The following is a 22,102-nucleotide window of genomic DNA, read 5'->3' on the forward strand; positions in this document are numbered from 1 at the left end:
AGAGTGTTCATGGTTACACAACTTTATGAGTGTTTTTAGTGCCACTGAATTGTACACTTAAAAATGGTTAAAATGAGGGGCGCCTGGGTGGCTCAGTTAAGCGTCTGACTTTGGCTCAGGTCATGATCTCACGGTTCGTGGGTTCGAGCCCCATGTCGGGCTCTGTGCTGACAGCTCGGAGCCTGGAGCCTGCTTTGGATTCTGTGTCTCCCTCCCGCTCTCTGCCCCTCCCCCACTCACACTGTGTCTCTCTCTCTCTCTCTCTCTCTCTCTCTCAAAAAATAAATAAGCATTTAAAAAATTTTTTAAATAAAAAAGTGGTGAAAACGACAAATGTTATATATATTTTACTACAGTAAAAAAAATTTTTTTAAGAAATAGAATTTAGAAAGAAAAAAAATTCTACCTCCATTTTAACCACCTCTCTGAGTTTTCTAGGCCAATTTACATGAGTCTAGAAAGGTTGTCCCTGATAATCTAAAGCCACATGTGTTCCCATCTCATTTTAGCATAATCTTCTTTTTACCTGAGCCAACGAGTAGCATACTTGCCTCCAGGGCCTGCTTCATGGGCACATAGCCTGCTCAGAAGAACCCCACAATTGTTTAATATTTTGCTGTTGCCATCTTGATCCTTAATTTTGGAACAAGAGACCTCACATTTTCATTTTGCATTAGGCCCTGCAGATTATGTTGGTGGTCCTGCCTACCCCTACCCCCTAACCCCCAGAAAGTACATTGAGAGTTTGAGAGTTTGGCCTCCTTTTTTTTTTTTTTTTTAAGGTTTATTTATTTTTGAGAGAGAAACAGAGTATGAGCCGGGGAGGGGCAGACAGAGGGAGACACAGAATCCGAAGCAGGCTCCAGGCTCTGTGAGCTGTCAGCACAGAGTCCGACGTGGGGCTCGAACCCACGAACCTCAAGATCATGGCCTGAGCCAAAGTCGGACACTTAACTGACTGAGCCACCCAGGCACCCCTGGCCTCCTTTCCCTTCCCTGATTCAGTGGTGAAGGTTCTGCTACGTGGTGGGGCGGTCACAGATGCTGCCTCTGTGATACCTCTCCTTTACCCCCCACCTCAGTTCTCCTGCCTCACCAGCCCCCTGCCACTACATACACTATGATTCTTCATGGAATGGGAGTTATCACTTACACAGAGAGGCAAAGACAGAGTGGCAGTTTTCCCCTTTATATTCATAAAGCCAGAAATGACCACACTTCCAAATTTTCTTATAAAGCAACCACCAGGGGCTTTACGTGCCCAGGGAGAGGGAACTGCTCAGTTTTTCACTAAGCTCTATGCAAAAGGACTGCCTGGCACAGGCCAAGAAGAACAGCTAAAGGCCAGAGGAATCACCAAATGCCTCAGAAGAAATAAAAGCAATGACCAGCCGGGGAAGATCAGCATGGCCGGTTCATGCACCGTGCACAACTATCACAAGGCCCTGTGTCATAACTTAACTGGCAGTGTTTTTCCTTAGTGTCTCACAAAATCATGATATCAGAATCAATGAGGTCTTCAATTGGACAAGCTAGAGCATCACTTGTGTCTATATCTCCCCCACTAGACCACCAGCCCCATGCAGGGACCTTGGCTTTTTCAGCACAGGGCAAAGCACCTGGGTGGGTGACCGAGCAGTCACAGGGAGCCCAGCAGCCAGCATGTCAGATAAGGAGTCACAGCCTAACTGCCCATTTCTCCTTATGTGACTTTTTAACAGGCCAAGGCAATCTAATCATCTTCTCAAAGCTCTCCGAAATTCTAAGGAGGCAAATCAAAACATCACATATTGGATGTGCAATGGTCACCATTGTAGTTTCATGGCTAGTTTTGAGTTCATTTCTCGTCATACTTGGACCCATGTATAATCATGCTGAGTGTAATTAAAATCATGTCGTGTGAATGGGACCATACTTTACCATTTTATTCGTTTACCGAGGCTCATCGCCGTCACACCCTTGCTATTATAGTGCATTATTGGTTGCATCTGGTCTGTTTGATATCCCGTCCTTGGTGGAGGATGCATCGCCTAATTCTGATATTGTTCTGGTGGGAAATAGTCTTTCTGGCCTGGTGGTGAGAAGAAGGAACCTCCAGCATCACCGTAGGCATCGTATCTGTCTTCAACGAGGAGTTGTAAACCAGAGAGAAATGGACGGTGTTTCCTCTGCTGATAGCTGGGAAAAAAGATGGCTTCCTGAAAAGCGCACGAATAGCAGTTTTGATAATGCATTCTGTCCCTTGCTCTGTCACTGGCTGTCTCTCTGCGTGACCTCGGGCCCGCCGCTTCACCCTTCCGAACTTTGAACTACAATGTCCCCCTGTTAAGCGATGAGACGGAAGGAACGGTTTCTAAGTTTTCTCTCAGCTTTACTAGACTGTTATTCAAACCACAGCTCTTCGCTTGCAAAGTCTTCAAAAAATTATAGTTGATGTTATGATTATCTGTGCCATTATCATCACCATTGTTATTACTGAATCCAAGTGGGGGTACCGAGAAGTCAGCTCCGGGGAGTCAGGACCGTAACTGCTGCCTCTTTGGGGGAAACTTTTCTCAGCTCCCCTCGAAAGAAAATCCCTTCCTCCCTCTCTGCTCCTGAGGTACTTGTTTGTACCCTCCATTAAGGGTGCTACTCACCCAGCCATGTAAATATCATTTACATATGTATTTGCCTAACTAGACTCTAAATGGCCCAGGGCAGAGACTGTCCTGGGAGCTTAGGATATGTGAATATGTGAGAAGCAATCATCCTTTAAAAAAATTAATGCAGAAAGTTCTTATGAGTTCTTCTGATAAATAACAGTGCCATCATAATTATTAAGGGAAACGCTTTTGATTGTTCTGAAGCAACTGTGCCCCATGGATGGATGTCCCAGGAGTCAATTGGACTCCCACACTGTTTCCCTTCTTTTATTTTAAATTTGAGTAGTATTAACAAAATGGAAGGTGGTATATAAAAGTATAAATGTCTGGGTTTTCTAAAAAATACCGAGGCTTGGTCAATTCTGGGCCTGCATGTCAGCACCACTGGCCTATGTGGTAACTTTGTGCAAATTAGAACAAGGTGTCCCTTGCTCTAGGCAGGCTAACCCCGTAATGGGGCTCATGGCTTGGTGAAGGGAACATGGGCTGACCGTTAGCTTCCCCAGACCGTCACAGCCTGGTGCCCTTGCACATGGCCCGGTCTACTCACACAGCCTTGGTCTAGCTGTGCCATGCCTCAGGCAGCTAGAGCCCGGTACATGCCTTGCTCCCCACTTCTCACTGCTATACCCTCTGCAGGGGGTGCTGGGGCATGTGTGATTGAAGCTCATGAAACCCATGGCTTAGGTGATTTCACTCGATTTTTAAAAATAGGTTCTACATAAGTTTCCAGCAGCCAGTCTTTGGGGAGCCATAGAACTGAGTAGAGCCATTTGTCTGAACTGGATTCTCTCATGGTTAGAGTGAGATACTGTATGTGATGTATTCGATGACTCGCGAGCCCATAATCAGGGTCAAATCTTTTCAAAGGTAGTGAAACAAAAGCAGTTCTGTTCCTGCTGATGCAGGACATTTAAATCTCTGTATCTGAGAGTCCCAGGTCCCCTAATGGCAAATGACATATCTTCAGCTACTACTTACTCGTGATTGCTGTTTACCTTCTTTATTTAGCTATACTTTCTCTTTGATATCACTGCTGAGTGATAACACTGCCGAGTCCTTACAGGGCTCTAACATCAAGCAGAATTCAGGAAAGGAAAGGTTCTAGATGTCTAGGTCCAGTTTTGAGAATAGTTGGTGACCAGGGGTAAGTCTTGGTGTGCATAGCCGCCTACATACTGAGAATTCAGTAGCTTGGGCATAGAGAGGAGGGTACAGTCGCCAAATCAGGGTTTTAACCCAACTCGTGCCACTTATTGCTGGGTTGTGTCGAAAGCCATAACCTCTCTGGACCTCAATTTACCCATCTATAGGATGAGGGGAATGTTCCTATCCCACAGATAATTTGGAAAGCTGAGAGAACCTATCTAAAACAGGTTCTCAACAAATATTTGTTATTTTTCTTCTCTTTAAACCCATTTCCTTGTCCCCCAACCTAAACAGCAAAATCAAAACTTTACTCATCTTTTCATTCTCCTGATGGAGATCAGGCATAACCAGTGGAGCACAGAGACTTACATTCAGACCAAGGTATAAATGAGTGCCTGACTATTGGCAAAGAATTATTAAATGTTTGCTGTATGTAAGACCTTGGACAAGATACACTGAGGGGAAGGACTCAAGGTTTTCTCTTGAGAGGTTAACAGGCTAACTGAAGACCAATGGAAAACTTTCTGAAAGCCTGATAAATAAAAGCAACACAGGCTAATGGTACCAATTTAAATCCCATCGGCTCTACATGGAATTTCCGGTTTCCCCAAATCTTTGCCAGCCCTGAATATTATATATATATTTTTAGTCTTTGCCAAGTTGAGAGGCAAAAATAAATAAATAAATAAAATTAAAAAATTACCGATTACTAGTGAGGTTGAATATAGATTTGGAATTTGGAATTCCTTTTTGTCAATTGCCGATTCATATTCTTTGTCCATTTTCTTGTTGGGGGATATTTACATTTTTCCTATTGCTTTATATAAATATCAACCCTTTTCCACATATGATGCGGTCATATTCTCTGGTTTGCCATTTGCTTCTTAGTTTTGTTCTTGATGGTTTCTATGCATAGAAGTTTTATATTTTCATGTAATTATATTTTCCTTTGTTATGACACTTTGGTTCTGTATCTTAAAAATATAATCCTTACCTCAGCATCAGATTTCTTTTCCTGAATCTTTTTTTTTTTTAAACATTTAAATCTTCATCTGGATTTATTTGATTGGGTGGTGTGGGGAAAGAGGCTAACTTTATTTTCTCTCCCAAGTGTGGCCAGCTGTCCCCAAACCATTGAACAATCTCTTCCTCCACCCACTAATTTAACAGTCAGCTCTATAACATGCTAAATCCTTATAAATGTCCACTTGGCTCTGTTTTTATAGCCTTTCATACATGAGTGTGTTTTTGTCAGATTAGCTCACTTCTGCTAAGGTTGCTAATCTTACAACTTCTGTCACTTTAAGGCACTACAGGACATTGAACAAGAATGGGCCAAACCCACACAGGCGCAGAGGCAGAAATTAGAGGCTCTCCAGAAAGAAGACAACCAAACAAAGGTGATCAAATATCGCACCAAGAGAAATCCCTTGGAGGGGAGTTAAAGAAACATATTGGAATTGAGCTGTTTCTTAATTTGTAAACCCATCAACCGCTAAACATGGGGGTCTTTTAAAAAACGAGAACACCATCATTAATTTTTCTCATTCTATTCTTTAAAGATTCTGAAAAGCACAGACGATATATTGTGGTGAACCCTTTGCCAAGTTAATATAGACCCTCAGCATTCTTTTTAATGACCACAGAGTATTGAGTTTTATAGTTGTCATTTAGCTAACCAATTTCTTATTATTGGAAATCAGGTTATTTCCAGTGTTTGCTGCTATAAATCACTTTGGCAGTGAGCGCCATGAGGCCCAGGACTGTGTCTAATTTAAACAGACCCTGTGTGTTCCCAACACCTGGTACAGTTCCTGGCTGAAGGTCCCTGAGCACTGCGGCCGGCATCCTCTGTCTTTGAGTACATGCTCCATTATTTCTTAGAATATATTTCTAACAGTCTGTTTCTAAAGCTTCCTTAAAGATGGTACCAACTCACACCCCCCCCCCCCCCGTCCCCAAGCAGGGAGACGAGTCTGACAAACGGCATATTTTAACAGAAGAAATGGACCCTGCTTCATTGTGTTGTCTTCTTTATTCTCTAGGCTTTGCCAACATTCACTCACTGAGTGCAAACCAAGTCCAACTAAAATTTAGAGGCCTCATTTATACCCACATTGCTATAGAAAGTAATTCTTCAAAAGCTCAGATATTTTGAGAATTTTACTGACAGGCAGGAAAAGAAGAAAAAAAAAAAGGGGAAAAGCATATACTTCCACGATATAATATTTTCCTTCCTTGGTATTCCACCTCAGCTTTGTCACAAAAAGTTTGGAGTTCAATTTCTCTGTGTATTTGTAAATTTTGAAAATTACAGTGTTTATTTTGAAGGATAGATTATTTGGATATAATTGGATATATCAGCTACTTTGGATACAGTTAGAGATTCTAACTGAGATTCATTCCTGTTCCATCAACTTTTTGATTTAATGATTTAGTAGGAATATCGTGCTTACCATGTGCTATACTCTACCAAAATCTGTATTCGTATTTTTGACACAAAACGCATTTTACGTCTCTCTGATGAGTGTTTTACCTGATTTTACTATATTATCTGTCATAGTCATCTTGAAAAAACTTCACTTTGAGCGGGGCACCTGGGTGGCTCAGTAGGTTGAGCATCTGACTTTGGCTCAGGCCATGATCTCACAATTCATGGGTGTGAGCCCTACATCAGGCTCTGTTCTGACAGCTCAGAGCCTGGAGCCTGCTTTGGGTTCTGTGTCTCCCTCTCTCCCTGCCTCCCCCCCGCCCCCCCCGCTTGTGCTCTGTCTCTCTCTCTCAAAAATAAATAAAAACATTAACAATTTTTTTAATGAAAAAATAAAAAGTTTACTTTGAGTGTATGAATTAGATGAAAAAATCTGAACCATGATTCAAATGAATTTAACCGATACTTTCTTGAAGCATCTAAGGATACTGACATCAAACTGGCATTATTTAAGTGTTTGTGATGTTCTTCTCCTGCTAATAGAGCCATCATGGTAACAACTATTGCTTTACTTTATGTACATGTGCAAGAAAACCTGGAGTTGCAAATGAGTGGAATTAATTTAAAGGAGGAATTCGTTGATCTAAATCATAGGCTAACTACAGCCCATGGACCACTGTTTTTGTAAATGAAGTTTTATTGGCACACAGCCATGCTCGTTCATTTTTGTACTGTCTAAACCTGTCGTTTGTGCCAGAACTGTAGAGGCAAGTAGTTACAATGGAGACTGTATACCCACAAAACTGAAAATGTTTGCTACATGGCTGTTTACAGAAAAGTTTGCCGACCCTCGATCTAAATGAAAATATGTGGACATACCTTCTGCAGTTACGTATGTTAAATTATGTTTTTCAGGTGTAAGTTTCTTAAAGAAACTAATTTTCTTTAAAAAAACTAATCCTTGCAGATTTCTCTTAGTTTTCATAAAGTCAGTAACATTACCTGCTTCTCGAATGACAAATCCCAACAAGCATTTGAATGGCTTACGAATTCATCACTGACTTTCTACAGAAATGGAGCTTAACTGTTATTATTTTTTTGAATGTTTATTTATTTTGAAAGAGGGAGGGAGGGAGAGAAGGAGAGAGAGGGAGAGAGAGAGAATCCTAAGCAGGCTCCACGTTGTCAGCGTACAGACTGACACGAGGCTCAGACTCAGTAACCAGGAGATAATGACCTGAGCCGAAATCGGATGCTTGACCAACTGAGCCACCCAGGCGCCCTGTGGAGCTTAACTTTTAAATACTTTCGCTCTTTTAGAAGACCGCAGCCAAGAGCTGATTATAAAAAAAAAGTTTTTAAAGGTGTTACCAAGCAATAAGGGCTTGTATCATATAATAAAGAAGAAACTATTGTAGCAAGAGCTTGAAACTGCTCTTTCTGCTCAGTGACAAGATAACTCCGCCCCCCCCCCCCCCCCCCCAGCACACAATGTATCTACTCAGGACCTGTCATTTCTGATGTTTCCCACTGACCCAAGGGGAGGAGGCCTGGCAACTTCATGCAGCTTCTAAGTCAAATAAATGCAGCACAATGAGCTGGTATGAGGACGTGTGGCTGGAAGGGACAGGAACCTCAAGTATGTCTCCTATCTCATATGAACAGTCAGCTATCCCTCACTGCTCATGTCTCAGCACATTTCACCTTATCAGAGAGTGCTTCATGTGGTCCTTGAAGGGACTTGGCCCCCCTTCAAAAAAGGATCTGGAAAGTGCCAGGTTGTCACTGAGTGATCTTCTTTCTTCTTTGACCACATGTTAAAGTGAGAACTGCTTTTTCTGAGCGCACGTCTCGCACAACATCAGGCAGGACCCTGGTGAAAGCTGGAAGAACAAGATCGAGAGAGGTCCTCAAGCTAATATCAGCTTAGTTAAAAGCAGTGGTTAATAATAACACTTTGTTACAAAAATGAAAAGTCCTAGGAATAGATGTTGTCAGGACAGGGTGCCTGGACCACACTTGTGAACTGCAACTATCCTCTGTCCTTAAGCCAAGTCAGAAGCAGAGGGAAAGCTAAACCTTAAAAGTCACATAAAGGTGTTCCCTTGACACTTTGGGGCTGTCTGTAACCCTACTTAGAAAGCAGACTCACTCTCTCATTTCATTGCCATTCGCAAAATCTCTTCCTCTGACAATTCATATATTCATCATATGGAGCAGACTGTAAAAACTACGTTCTTCCTACATAGACCTCAGCTTAGTTAAAAACAAAAAAAAATTTTAAGGAGGCTCCACACCCAACATGGGGCTTGAACTCAAGACCCTGAGATCAGGAATCACATGCTGTATGCACTGAGCCAGCCAGGTGCCCCAACAGCATTTTAAATATACACTTTTTGTGTATTTTGCTGTTGTAACCTGCTGAGATAGAATCATATCTACTTCATTTGGTTCACTCTATTCGTCTCCATTCATCGTTCACTCCCTGAATATTTTCACTCCCACTATGTACCAAGCACTGCAACAGGAGAAGAGACACAATGGTGAATGAGGCAGAAATGGTCCCAGCCCTGGCGGGACACACCGTGAACTTCCCCAGGCCTTATTATGTCAGGGAGCACAAGGGACACCGTCTTCATTTGTATCATCCAGAAAAAAAGGCGCTTTCACGGTGACTCCGTCCCATGTGTGCTCCTAGAATGGCAGTAGCTTCCGGCATGAGGCTGTTACCTTTTTCAAGTCGTCTTTTGCTTCTTCCGACCTGCCCCCGCCCACCCCGTGCAGTTTTTGGAGCTGTCCCAAGAGGTACGGCACTATGGATACCTGCAGCTGGATCCCTGTACCTGTGACTACCCGGAACCAGGCTGTGGGGCCGTCCTTTCCGTCGGCAATGATGAGATCAGCTGCTGCATAACCCTGCCTGATAACCAGACCCAGGAAACCATCTTCCAGATGAGCAGAGTGAAGTGCTGGAAGGTCACTTTCCTCGTAAGTATCTTGGCGCTCTGCCTTCCCCAGGATTTAAAGTCTCAACCCGTGGTTTCAAGATCCTAGTGTTTGGGGGTGACAAAGTTGGGACTAGGGACATAGGCCTGCCATTTGTATCACTCTCTTGAGTGGGCTGGCATCTAAGCCATATTAAGCATCACCTAAGGTAAAACCTGTCAACGGGCTGGTACGAGGGTCCCAACCACAGCAGTAGAGACGCCCGTCTCTCCACTTTGCAGCAGCAGGCTTCTCTACTGCCGGAAGGGTGGCTCTTGTGATACAGCCTATAGAAACAATGGCTACTGCTTATTGAGTACTCACTACATCCTCAGTACTGACGAGGTCTTTACCCTCGGAAACTGGACGCCGACCAGTAGAGCTCTTCTCAAGGATCCCTGGCATCATCCTGCCATTGCCGTCTCCTCCCAGAAGAAACCCTGTGATCAGATTTATTGAGTGCCTGCTTTGTCCCGGGTGCTCTCCCGGATGCTGCCACATCTGGTATTCAATTCAATTCTCGCAATAACTCAGTGAGCTGAGTGGGATTATCCCCTTTACGCGGGAAGCCAGATTAACTAGTAGAGGTGAAACACTATTAGAGCAACCGTGACCCCCAGTTGCTAAATCCATGGAATCACGGGGACTTTTTAGCCGGCATGATACTAGACCTCTCTGTGGCATTTGACTCTGTCAACCATTTCTTCCTTCTCAAAATTCCCTCTCCTCCCCCCCCCCCCCCCCCCCCCCCCCCGTTTTGGGTCTGCTTCTTCCTCTGAGCACTTCTGAAGTGCTGGCTTCTCCTGGGGTTCCATTTCCATCTTTCCTCTATGTCTTCCCTGAAAGCAGTTATCCACGTCCCTGTCGAAACGTCCATTATTTCCTAACGCCTTCTGGACATCTTCACCAGCTGTCTCATAGGCATCTCAAACTCGGCCTTTCCCCAAACCAGACTCGCCCTTTCCCTCTCATGCCCATCCTAGAGACCTTCCTCCTATGTTTCCCATCTTGGTAAACAGGACTTCAGCCACCACCTGCTAAATGTCAAACCAGCAATCTTGACATTATCAGCGTATGATTTCAGTCTTTTACATTGATGGGAACTTGTGTTGTGGCTCCGAATCTGGTCTGTCTTGGTAAACGTTCCATGTGCTGTTGAAAAGTGCGTGTATGTGTATTCTGCCACTATTGGGTGGAATATTCTAGAAGTGTCAATTAGATCAACCAGTTGATAGTGTTTAAATCGCCTGCATCTTTATATATTTTCTACTTGTTCCGTCAGTTATTGAGAGAAGAAGAAGGTTAATACCTTCAAACACAATTGTGGGTTTATCTATTGCTTTGAGTTTTATCCGTTTTTTCCCTCTTTTCCTACCTTTTGAAGAAACTAAGTATTTTATGATTCCATTTATATATACCATTTTTAAGCTATGTCCTTTCATTTATTTATGGTTACTTTAGAGTTTATAAAGTACTTTTTTAACTTATTACATTCTACTTTTAATCATTATACCACTTCACAAAGTATAAAAACCTTACAATAGTCTACTTCTATTTCCCCTTTTGTAATCTTGTCATACTTTATTTTGACATGTATATATAACCTCATGCTACATTATAATTATTTTTGCTTTTATTTTTCAAACTTTTTTAATGTTTATTTTTGAGAGAGGGAGAGAGACAGAGCTTGAGCAGGGGAGGGGCAGAGAGAGAGGGAGACACAGAATCTGAAGCAGGCTCCAGGCTCTGAGCTGTCAGCACAGAGCCCGACACGGGGCTCGAACCCACAAACCGTGAGATCATGACCTGAGCTGAAGTCGGACGCTTAATTGATTGAGCCACTCAGGCGCCCCATAATTATTTTTGCTTTTAAACAGTTGAATCTTTTCATTTAAACTTTTAATTTTGACGTAATTGTAGGTTTGCATGCAGTTGTGAGAAATGGTACAGAGATCCTGTGTAGTTTCCCCCCACTTTTCTCTAGTTGTTACGTCTTGCAAAACTACAATACAGTATCAACACCACAATATTGGCATTGATACAGTCAAGAGTTGGAACATTTTCATCATCACAAGAACCCTTCACGCCGGCCTGTTATAGCTCTACCCAGTTTCTCTCACCACACCTCTCCTTAGCCCCAACAAACCACTGATCTGTTTGCCATTTCTATAATTGTGTGATTTCGGGAGTGTTAGGTAAAACTTTGGAGGTGATGGATATATTCATTACCTTGATTGTGGTGATGGTTTCATGACTGTACCCATATGTCCAAACTCATTAAATTGTGTATATTAAACATGTTCAGTGGTTGGTTTTTTTTTTTACATCAGGTGTACCTCAATCAAGCTCTTTATTAAAAAACAGAAACACTCATAAAACAGTTATGTATTGATCAGTAGATGAAAATGTTGTAGCCACACGTTTGCAGGAACCTGGCCCCGTATTTCCCCTGGAACAATGATTCAGTGTTCAGTATTTCACTACGTACAGTGGCTTCATAGAACACGACTACTGTGAATAATAAGAATTGACTATATTTAGGATGTAAAAATATAAACAAAAACAAGGAATTGATTCCCTTAAAAATGTTCTGTAATGGAATCATATGGCATGTAGCCTTTAGGACTGGCTTTTCTTTACTTGGCGTAATTCTTTGGTAACCCATTCAGATTGTTGTTTATATCAGTAGTTTGTTTCTTTTTATTGCTGAGCAGTATTCCATGGTATGGAATGGACGAGATTTATTTAACCATTCACCCAATAAAACGTATCTGGTTGTTTCCAGTTTTTAGCTGTTATGAATAAAGCTCGTGTAAATGTTCGTATATATGTTTTGGAGCACAAATCTCCATTCCTCTGGCGTAAACTCAGGAGTGCAACTGCTAGGTTATATGGGAGTTGCATGTTTAGTTTTTTTTAAGACTGAACAGTTTTCAAGGTGTCTGTGCAAATTTACATTCCCACCAGTGATATACGAGCCATCTTGTTTCTCTGCGTCCTCATCAGCATTTGATGTCACTGGTTTTATTTTAGTGTGTAATGATATTTCATTGTGATTTTCATTTGCACTTCCCTCATGGCTGATAATGTTGACCATCTTTTCATGTGCTTATTCGCCATCTGTATATCTTCTTTGGTGAAATTTGTTTTTCATATCTTTTGCCTATTTTCTAATTGAGTTGTGGGGTTTTTTTTACTGCTATTTTAAGAGTATTTCATACATTGTAGATACTAGTCTTTTGTTGGATATGTGGCCTGCAAATATTTTCTCTCACTTTGTAGTTTTTCATCCTCTTAACAGGGATTTTTGCAGAGCAAAAGTTTTTAATTTGATGAAGTCTAATTCATCAGTTTTTCCTTTTATAGACCGTGCTTTTCAGTGTCAAGTCTAGGAACTCTTTGCCAAACCCTAGATCCTGAAGATTTTTTCTTAGAGTTTTTTCCCTAAAGGTTTTATAGTTATAGGTCATACATTTAAGCCCATGACTCACTCTGAGTTAGTTTTCATAGAGGGTGTGAAACTCAGAACCATGTTCCCTTTCCTGCCTGCGGAAGGGCACTTGCTCTGACGCCTTTTGCTGCAAAGGCTGTCCTTTAACTGAACTGCTTTTGCACCTTTGTCGGATATCAGTTGGGCACATGTGTGTGGACTTATTTCAGGGTTCTCTATTGTATTCTATGATGTATGTGTCTGTCCCTCCACTGGTACCACACAGTCATTGTGTTCCTTTGTAACCGCTTTATCAAGATATAACCTACATACCATGCAAGTGTACAATTCGGGGGAATTTCATACGTTCGCAGAGTTTCACATCCATCACCATAATAAATTTTAGAGTATTTTCATCACCTCAAAAAGAAGCCCCCATGCCCCTTAGCTCACATCTGTGTCCCCATTCTACCAGCCCTAAGAAGTGACTAATCTGCTTGTCCTGATAGATTGACCCATTCTTAATATTTCATTATTATTTTTAAGTTTATTTATTTATTTTGAGAGAAAGAACATACACACGCATGCACCTGAGTAGGGCAGGGGCAGAGAGAGAGGGAGAGAGAGAATCCCAAGCAGGCTCCACGCTGTCAGCACAGAGCCTGACGCGAGGCTTGATCTCACAAACCACAAGATCGTAACTTGAGTCAAAATGAAGAGTTGGCCACTTAGCCAACTGAGGCACCTAGGCACCCCTGGATATTTCATTATTCATAGAATCATATATGATCTTTATGACTGGCTTCCTTTACTTAGCATAATATTTCCACATATTACCTTATCATAGCATGTATCAACACTTTATCCTTTTTGTGGTCAAATAATATCTTGCTGTATGGCTATACCGAATTTTGTTTATTCATTCATTCATTAACGGACATTTGGGTTGTTTCTATCTTTGGTTGTTATGAGTTATGTTGCTATGAACATTTGTGTACAAGTTTTTATGTGGACATAGGCTCTCATTTCTCTTGGGTATATGATTAGGAGTAGAATTGCCAGTACCATAGTGGTATTTTTATGTTTAACTTTGTGAGCAACTTCTAGGCTGTTTTCCAAATAGTCTGATCCATTTTATATATCCACCTGCTGTGTACGAGGGTCCTCTCCACACAGGCACAGATCATTGTTCAACCAAAGATCTGAAAAGAGCTCTCGGAAGCTCTTTGTCTGTATCAGTCCTTGTCTTTGGTCCTTTTCTCCACAAATTCTAAACTCAACTTCAAACTCTTATCTCCTTCTCCTCAACTCAGCAAGACCTCTGGGCTCGGTTTGAGTCTCCTTCCCTGCACTGCATTCTGGAAACTCCTCCAGGCAGTGAGCTGGGTAACGATAGGGCTCACCTCATGTGTTTTCCTTCTCCTTGGGTTGACAGAACTGGATTATCTGTTGTTCGGTGTCTGAAAACAGCTATTTTTCAGTTCATATTTTACCCTGCTGCTCTCAGATCAATATTTCTAAAATATAAATCTGTGTGATTATCCAGCTTTTAAAATCTGTTCATGCATGCCTGCTGCCTTCAAGATGAAGTTTAGACTCCTTAACTTAGCTTATAAAACCTGTAACGGCTAGGGCTTTTTTTAGTGGCCAGCAATAGAAACCAACACTTCTGGCTCCAGTGGAAAAAAAAAAAGAGAGAGAGAATTTATTGGAGGGATACGTGAAAACCCACTGATTTAAAGGAAAGGCTGAAGCAGAGGCTTAGGAAAGTCAAGAACCAAAGGAGCTCAAGGTTTCTAGGAAACCGGAATTCTTTATCAGGACCTGCTCTTTGGATCGCTCCACTCTGGAATCAAATAAGGGGCATAGAGAGTATTTGTCCAATTGCCCTGAACTTGGGTAATGTGTGTCCCCCCTCCAGGAGGGCAACGTTCCCTGACAGTCCTACCTAGATGGCCACAGCAGAGGAGAGGTTCTCCCACGGGCATGAGACTCCATTACGAGGAGAAAGGAGGATAGAGGCTGTATAGCAAAACTCAAAGCTGCTTCCTACAGAGTTTCAGGATCTGGCCCCAGGCTGCCTCTTCTCTCGCATCCCTACACGTCTTGCAGCCTGGGCTTTGGCGCCACACTTGATCTCTTGCCACATTTCCAGTGCGCCAGGTCCCCCCCTGCCTCGGTGCATTTGCACTTGTTATTTCTTCTACTAGGAACCACTTGTGCCCCCAGAACCCCGCCCCCACCCCCACCCCACCCCCCACCCCAAAAACCCCACAACAAACTTGGAAATTTTCTACTGCTGCTGCTCAGATACCAGCCCCCTTCAGGAAGCCTGCCTTTACACTCCTAGTCTGGATTACATGCCCATCCTACTTCCTTCCGTAGACCTGTGTTTGCTTCCCTTGTAATACTTAACATAGCAAACTGTGGTGACTTACTTTCATAGCCCCTCCTAGACTGTTGGCTTCTTGGGAAGAGCCACAGTATCACTTGTTTTGATATTTTGCCCGGCACATAATAGCCACCTAATTTTCTACTGAATATTAAATAATCTCTCTTCCTCTGTAGGGAACTCTGCTGGATATGGATGGACCTCAGCGAACTCTCAACCAGAACTTAGAGCTCAGATTTCAGTATAGTGAAGACAGTCGTTGGCAATGGTTTGTTATTTACACCAAACAGGTGAGTTCTCAGGACAGAGCATGAGACCCTGTGCTGAAAGGCTCTCTTGCCTGCTGGGGTGAACAAAGCACATCATCCTAACCCATCCAGAGCAGAGTTCTAGAATACACTGTACACTCCATTTTTGGCCTATAATACTGTTTAATTTGTTTATTTTTTGTTTTATTCTACTAGTCACTGCAGCCTTCATGTCAATTTGAGAAATGCATTAAGTTACTAAATAACAGAAGACTCAACTAATCGTGGCTCAGACCAAGGGCTGGTGAACTTTTTCTCAAAGGGCCAGATGATAAATATTTTAGTTTTGGGATCCATATGGCCTCTGTTGCAACTACTCAACTCTGTTGTTGGAGTGCAAAAGTAGCCCCAGACAATATGTGAACAAATGGGTACAGCTGTTTTCCAACAAAAATGTGTTTCTAAAAACAAGTGAGGGGCTGGATTTATTGATCTCTGACTCAGACAATATAGATTTTTATCATCTACACTTAATAAGAATACTAGAGGTAGATGATTGACATCCCTATCATAAAAGCTATCCCTTTTATCTAGAAGGCAAAAACTTTGCCTCAGAAGCCCCCACAGACTTTCCATTAGGTCTCATTGGTCAGAGCTGGGTCACATGACCACTCCTAGCTGCAAGGGAGTCTGGGAATCAAGTATTTACCAAAAAGAACAGAATTTGTGATCAGCTTAGAGTAAGCATGAGCTGGGCACTTTGTCATCAGACAAAATCAAGGTTCTGCTGGGAGGGGAGAGAGCTGTTGGGGAGCAAACTCTCCAGGTCTTCCATGGGCTTATAATTAAAGTTGGAACAAACATTTTGTTTTTAAGATTTCATTTTCTAAACAACAAATTCAATTGAAAAATTCTATGAACTAACTTAAGCTATTTCAAATTGGAATCAAAATTACAGATATTCTAAAACGAAACCAAAATATCAAAGCAATCTTTGTGTCAGCATTACTTTCAACTTAAGTCACTGGTGATCTCACTAAGTTCCAGGGAGCATTCTGGTTTCAGGTAACCAAAGGTCCCTGAGAATCTTTACCTCTAGTATAGTTGCAAATCATGAGATACTACACACCAAGGTCCTCTGAAAAACATGAAGTGCTAACCAAAGTCTAGATTAAAGAGATGGGCCCTCAGTTTCACCTTGAATATGAGACATCCTTAGGGAAATGGTAGGATGGTTTGCAGTCACTTGGAGAGATGCAAGGTAGATCTTGGCAGTGAAATCATTTCCCCTTGCCCAGAATGCTAACTGCAGTAGTTAAATTTTATTATCATCTTTTAATCTAGTCTGTACCAAATGAGTTGAAGCCACTATACAGAGTGTAATAAACATTCTTTTAAAGGACTCCTAGTAGGGTCTTACTTCCTTTGGAGTGTGGATTTATTGATATGTACCCAAGAGCTATGTATGCAAAAGGCAGAAATACAGCTCGTTTGCCTTGCAAACACCAATGAGGGCTTGGACCCCAATATCTTCTAGATTCTTTAAACAAAAGCTCAGTGCCTTCATATTTAATAAATCCTACCTGATTTATAGCTAAGTCTTAACGTACATATCTGTGCACATTGTATAGGAATATGGAATCGGTTCACACCTTACGGGGCATTATTAAACACCTCTCCTACCTGTATCAACTCAGATTATATTGTTTAACTATTTCATACCCTGGTTTTGTGTAGGTTATATATGTACACAGATAAACAGGGTTAGTTCTTAGCTAAACCAGGAAATCAAAATTTGTTTTTGTGTATAAATCCCACATCTGTTACTCTTTTCCTTATTGGTAGCAGTACCTTTCTTCTCTTCTACTTCCTTTCTCTCCCCTTAAATAAAATAAATTCCTGTCATGCTCTACAGTCCTGCAAGACTTTGAGATGCTATCTGTATGTAGCCATTCTCCCTCTAATTCTACTTTCTATGTCCTATCCTCCAAGGGTCTCTGCTTTGGCTACCATCCCGACTTGAGTTTTCTCTCTTTCCTTTCTTCTCCTCTCCATCATTCCCCGCCCCCCCTCCCAGTGCAGTGACCATCCTTGAGCACAAACTTATGCTAAGGTCCTATGACCACAAGCTTTGAGCTTTGTTGTCTCAAACTTTCGTAGGGCCAAAAGAGAAAGGTACAAGCCAAGAATTGAGAGCAGAACAAAAGAGAAAGAGGATTAGTGGGAAAGAAGCAAGTGGGGAAATCATAGGGAACCTTAAATTGGCACATGGGGTGAAGATCTTGGAAAAAGGAAACCCTAGCGTTTGTATGACAAGATGTCTAATGTCTGTGTCTTGGCACTAACAACGACGAGCCAACAAAAAGCCACAAGTGATATTGGGGGCGACCATCAGTCTTAAAAGTGAGTGATTAAAGATACCAGAAAAATAGGAAAGTGATAAAAAAAACAAAATTTTTTTTTAGTTCATAAAAGCCATAAGGTGTTAATATACCCTTTCAAATAGGTTACTATTTATACCTAGTAATAGGTCTCTCAATAATCATGCATACAATTAAATATAAGATTGACCATCATCGGTTGATTTGATTACAATAATAAGCAGTTTTTATTATTTGTTGCTTGTAAGACATGAGCAGCTTACAAAGTAAAAAATAGGGGGGAGTTTTAAGAGGGAAAAAGATTAGTAAGTGTAATGAGTTTTCAGTCTTTTTAAAAATTTACTGTAAGTATATCTATGTAATTGAGAAAATGTATGGCTACTAGCTAATTGCATCGTATGCAAATTTATGGAAATTAAAAAAGAAATTTAAATTCTTAAACGTGTACTCTTGGAGAGCAGAGCTCAAAATCTGTCTTGTGGTGTGAGGAGAGAAGAAAGACGATCTCTTCAGCTGAGACACTTCTTTATTTCTGGATTTTCAGGCTTTTTTGCTGAGTAGCTGCTTGAAAAAGATGATCTCAGAAAAGACAGTAAAGCTAGCTGCAGAGAATCCAGAAATGGTAAGTGCTCTTATCCGTGTATATTTTTCAGTTAAGTTCCCACCATCAGCCTATACTAACCTACACTGATGAATGCTGGTCCTCAAGGGAGGAACGTGACCTCCCAGAAGTGAGCTCCTCTGCCTTCTGGGAGCTCAGTCTTTAGAATTCAAGCCATTTTTCCAAGACAGGTGTCCTTACGTTGCTGAGAACTCTCCAACCCTCTACTCTGTATTCTTGTATTTCTGCTTTCCCCCAAATGGAAGATTCCAGATTTACCATAAAAACTACCTCATAAGGTCAGGATCCTGAGAGGTCTGCAACATAGCAGAGATGAACTTCAATAAGCTCTCCAGTTTTGTCTCTAGAAAGAACTCACAGCTTCTTGAAATTTCCACCGTGCCAAATTAAGATGCCGTTAGCAGTTGGAAGAAGCCATAGAGTGAAAGAAGCTCTCAAGGCTATAAATTTTTCTCAGTGTAAGATTAAACTTTGCTTTTCTAGTCTGCGTCTCTTCAATAAAGGCCTAGTAACTCCTTGCAAAGGTTGGTGGCAAGCTGTAAAAAGAGACACTGAGATATTAAACTTGTCTATTTGCCTTGTCGCCATCATGATATGAGCATATCCCAATAAGACAGTACAGTTTATGTTTTAAAAATGATTACAGGGGCTCCTGGGTGGCTCAGTCGGTTGAGCGTCTGACTTCGGCTCAGGTCATGATCTCACGGTCTGTGAGTTCGAGCCCGCGTCGGGCTCTGTGTCGACAGCTCGGAGCCTGGAGCCTGTTTCAGATTCTGTGTCTCCCTCTTTCTCTGACCCTCCCCTGTTCATGCTCTGTCTCTCTCTGTCTCAAAAAAATAAATAAACGTTAAAAAACAATTTTTTTTAAAATGATTACAAGGGTGCGTGCGTGGCTCAGTCGGTTAAGGTTCCGGCTTTGGCTCAGGTCATGTGCGCACCGTTTGTGAGTTTGAGCCCTGCATCAGGCTGTCTGCTGTCAGCACAGAGCCTGCTTTGAATCCTCTGCCTCCCCCTCTCTCTCTGGTTCTTTCCTGCTCACGCTCACTTGCGCGCTCCCTCTCTCTCTCTCTCTCAAAAAAAAAAATAATAATTAAAAATATTTTAAAAAAATGATTACAAATACTAAAGCCTGGTTGACATTTATAAACGTATTTTTTTTTTTGCAAAATGTTATACGATCTTTAAAAATGCAACAGAAAACATTTGGAAATGTTCCCTAATATTTTCATTTAAATTGAGTCCTTTCTAAGAAGATGGGTGACGTCTTCAGTTTAACATTGCTCTTTCCTAGACTTTGCAGCTTTTTTCTAAGAAAATAGTTGCACTTTACCCTTACTTCTCATTCTTCTAGAACTGAAAATATTTTCCCAGGGAAAATAAAATTCACTCCCCCCTTTGTATTTGAAGAATTCAAAATGTATTACAGCATAGCAAATCAAAGCAATAAAAGAATTGTGGATGCTCTTTTTAATTTTTTTTTTTTTACATTTACTTATTTTTGATAGAGACAGAGCACAAGTGGGGAAGGGGCAGAGAGAGAAGGAGACACAGAATCTGAAGCAGGCTCCAGTCTCTGAGCTGTCAGCACAGAGCCCAACGCCGCGGGGCTCGAACTCACAAACCGCGAGATCGTGACCTGAGCCGAAGTCGGATGCTTAATGGACTGAGCCACCCAGGTGCCCCTGGATGCTCTTTTTAAAAGAGTAATAAAATCTAACCTCTTAGGATGGACCCCCTTAGGCTCCACTTATTATATATATATAAAGAAGAAGAAAGAGAAAAGTAATTAACTGAAGTAGCCCCGTTAAAAGGGAGAAGTGCTCTCAAATGTGGCTGAATAAAATGTAAGCCACTTGATGCAGGAAATACTTGTACAATGAATAGCTAAAGAGTTTGCTAAATAATAAGAGAAGGTAGTGACCTATTTAAAGTTTTCAAGAAAAACAACCACACTAACTACATTCTTCAGATTTGCACACAAATTGAAATCTACACTTTCTCTGTGGCTGATGGTGAAATCAGCATGTCAGTCAGTACTTGCTTTATCCTAATACTTAACAAGTTTTATTTCCACAAACTCTTTTTCTTCCCTTTCTTTCTTATTCTGGTTCTTGAAAAGCTAAACCCTTCTTCTGGAAAACTGGGCTTTCAAGGGAATGTTGTTGGGATAGTCCACACTTAAACTTGAAATCTCATCTACAAATGACTGGGTAGAATGAGACCCCAGAAGTTGAAAAGAGCAGACAGATTAGCTCTCGGAACGTATGCTGGGTTCTGGGCTTCCTCACAAAGTATTGAACAAGTTATTTTGTGGAACTTAAAGTAGCCATATAAATTTATGACTGTGACATCCACTCATTTTCTAGGTAAACACGTAAAGTCTGAATTGACCCATATCACTTATAAAAAAGGCTTGTATGGACTAGGATAGAGAGGTCTCTATTTTGCAAGGCAGAATAGATTCCAAGATTTTGATCATCATGAAGAATCAGGAGAGGGGAGAGAAATTAAGGAAGCTGTAACTTAATGAGCCCCACAAAAAAAGCAGATAGTCCCTAGAAGCAGATTAAATAGTACTACTTTATCCTAGTAAGAAGAAAGATGTTGAAAGAAGAAATTTGTGCTAACTTAATTAACTTAGTTAACTCTAGGTGATGCTTTCAAAGGTAAGACCTAAACCATTTCCGAAGAGATTGTTAAAATTTGAAGTCAAACAGGGGCACCTGGGTAGTTCAGTCAGTTGAGCGTCCAACTTTGGCTCAGGTCATGATCTCATGGTTTGTTGGTTCAGAGCCTGGAGCCTGCTTTGGATTCTGTGTCTCCCTCTCTCTCTCTGCCCCTCCCCCTCTCACATTCTGTCTCTCTCTCTCTCTCAAAAATAAACATTAAAAAATTTTTTTAAATTTTGAAGTCAAACAAATGTACTAAAAAAAAATGTAAACACAACAACAAAATCATGTTACATTCTTAAAGGCAGTATCAACTACAAATCAGAAAGGGAAAAAATGTAACATTCTTTTTAGAGTTACACTCCTACACAAAAACCTTTAATAAACGAATTTTGTTAGTATTTGCTACTCGTAACTAGAACAGAATTTTAAGAATTATTTTATTGGAAAATAAAATGTATTTGTCAGGAGTAGGTTAGGCTACATATAACGAAGAACAAAACAAGACAGAAGAAGGGTCCCACGCAAAATAACAGTTTGTGTCTCTCTCAACTAAAAGAAGCCCAGAGGTGGGCAGTCTCGGGCTGGGACAGCTGCTCCATAATGTCACCAGAGACCTTTCTGCTCTACCATTTTTAGTGTGTGGCTTTTACTTCATGTTGAAAATGGCTGCTGGAGCTCCAGTCATTACATCCACATTCTAGGCAGCAAGTATAAATGGAAAGTATGAATGGTTCATATATTTTCTTTAAGGAGGAGTCTCTGAAGTCCCACCAAGTTTCTGCTTGGCTCATTGGCTAAGAGTTAGGCACACCACAGGCCAACACCTAGCTGCAGGGAATCTGGTAAATGTAGTCTTTTTACAGAGTATGCTGTCTCTCCAAATAAGTTTGGGTGGTATCACTAAGAAGGAAAGGCAGAATGGATAATACAGGAGGCTACAGCAATCTCTGCCATTGAAAGAAATCTAAAAGACATTAAGAAAAGAAGGCAGATGTATTTTATGCAATCCATGTGTTCCTAATGAATTTCTGAAAATGTATCATTATTATTATCTTGTCTATTGAACCATAATCTGAATATCTGAGAGGTATCAGGCATAAGATGGTGAATAATTTTCTGAGTTGAAAAACAATTTATATTTTTAATA

General features: G+C 41.2%; 1 protein-coding gene across 1 annotated transcript in view; it reads left to right on the forward strand.

Annotated features, from left to right (window-relative positions):
• Window positions 1-22,102, forward strand: part of SNX31 (sorting nexin 31) — a 69,699-nt gene that overhangs the window by 42,460 nt on the left and 5,137 nt on the right. Inside the window, exons 9-12 of the mRNA XM_049633032.1 lie at window positions 5,102-5,194; window positions 9,010-9,213; window positions 15,209-15,322; window positions 18,206-18,283. Of these exons, the coding sequence (XP_049488989.1) occupies window positions 5,102-5,194; window positions 9,010-9,213; window positions 15,209-15,322; window positions 18,206-18,283 (489 nt within the window). The remainder of the gene's footprint in view (window positions 1-5,101; window positions 5,195-9,009; window positions 9,214-15,208; window positions 15,323-18,205; window positions 18,284-22,102) is intronic.

The sequence above is a fragment of the Panthera uncia genome, chromosome F2, assembly GCF_023721935.1.
Source record: "Panthera uncia isolate 11264 chromosome F2, Puncia_PCG_1.0, whole genome shotgun sequence".
Classification (NCBI taxonomy): Eukaryota; Metazoa; Chordata; class Mammalia; order Carnivora; family Felidae; genus Panthera; species Panthera uncia.